The sequence below is a fragment of the Pundamilia nyererei genome, unplaced genomic scaffold (assembly GCF_000239375.1).
Source record: "Pundamilia nyererei isolate P.nyererei 1_Seehausen unplaced genomic scaffold, PunNye1.0 scaffold03262, whole genome shotgun sequence".
Lineage (NCBI taxonomy): Eukaryota > Metazoa > Chordata > Actinopteri > Cichliformes > Cichlidae > Pundamilia > Pundamilia nyererei.
Window position 1 is genome coordinate 1 of NW_005190663.1, and position 1,128 is coordinate 1,128.

Sequence of the window (1,128 nt, forward strand, 5' to 3'; positions counted from 1 at the left end):
TACTGACAAAGTCACATGCCTAGTAACAGATGGGGCTGCCAATATGGGGGCTTGTGCAAGGGAGCTAAGACTTAAACATGCCATATGCATAGCTCACACCCTGAACTTAGTGGTGAAGAAGGCCCTTGACCAGACCCCTGAGCTCTCTGACATCCAAGCCAAGTCCAGGAAGATCATGGGATATTTCAGGAGCAGTACCTCTGAAAAGGTAAGTTCTTAAGTGGCTTAATTACAGTTTCTTTAATGCTACTTATGTGTATTGTCGAGAAAAACATCTTATTTTAAATCTCACTGTGATATCATTTACATGCACTGTCATTATTTCATCATTACTTCATTAGTTTGTATCACTTTATCATTAAATATTATCATGTATCATTTGAATTAACATTTAAATAGATCAGTTAGAAACCACCAGAATAGCTGGACCTCCAGAAGGCTGAGCTGCAGCAGTTCACATAAGGACATTTGAACTCTTTTTAGCCTGATCCCACAATTACACAAAATACACACACTGTATACACAATTGGTTAGGTTCCCAGGAAGCATGAGTGGAAACATCTGGGTTCAATTCTGGGAAGTGGGGTGTTTTGAACATAGAAGGAGATATGGGAATTCTTCTGACGTCATAATGACTATAAAGCTTTCTGCAACGAGCAGGGAAGTCGAAGTCCGGCTCTTCCCACACTGTACTACTGTGTGCTTTAATAAAATAATTTATTGACCCACTATGGACTTTTCAGTCGTATGTCTCTTCCTCAAAATTCGAACCACGACAGTATAGTTCTGCTCCCTTGACAATCTAATGTATGCTTTTTTAAATTGTATTTTGTAAGGAGAGGCTTTCAGTCGTGCAGGAACAACTAAGGCAGCCTCAACACAAACTACTACAGGAGGTGGAAACCCGCTGGAACAGCACTTACAATATGCTGCAAAGACTTTTCGAGCAAAGGGAGCCAGTGGGTGCTGCTTTGGCAAGTCTCACAACAGACATCCCACCTATGTCATCTGAGGAATTTGGTATAATTTCAGAGTGTCTGGTTGTCCTAGCACCATTTAACGATGCAACCACTGAGCTCTCTCAGGAAAAAAGGGTGTCTGGGTCAAAGGTCATACCTTTGCTCACTA

At 41.3% G+C, this 1,128-nt stretch overlaps 1 protein-coding gene across 1 annotated transcript; it reads left to right on the forward strand.

Annotated features, from left to right (window-relative positions):
* Positions 1-22: 22 nt before the first annotated feature.
* LOC102198991 (zinc finger BED domain-containing protein 4-like) lies at positions 23-1,120 on the forward strand (the record flags this gene model as incomplete). Its single annotated transcript, XM_013908223.1, has 2 exons — positions 23-208; positions 837-1,120. Coding segments are annotated over exons 1-2 (449 nt in total), but the record flags the coding sequence as incomplete, so codon positions are not given.
* Between the last annotated feature and the right edge of the window lie 8 nt (positions 1,121-1,128).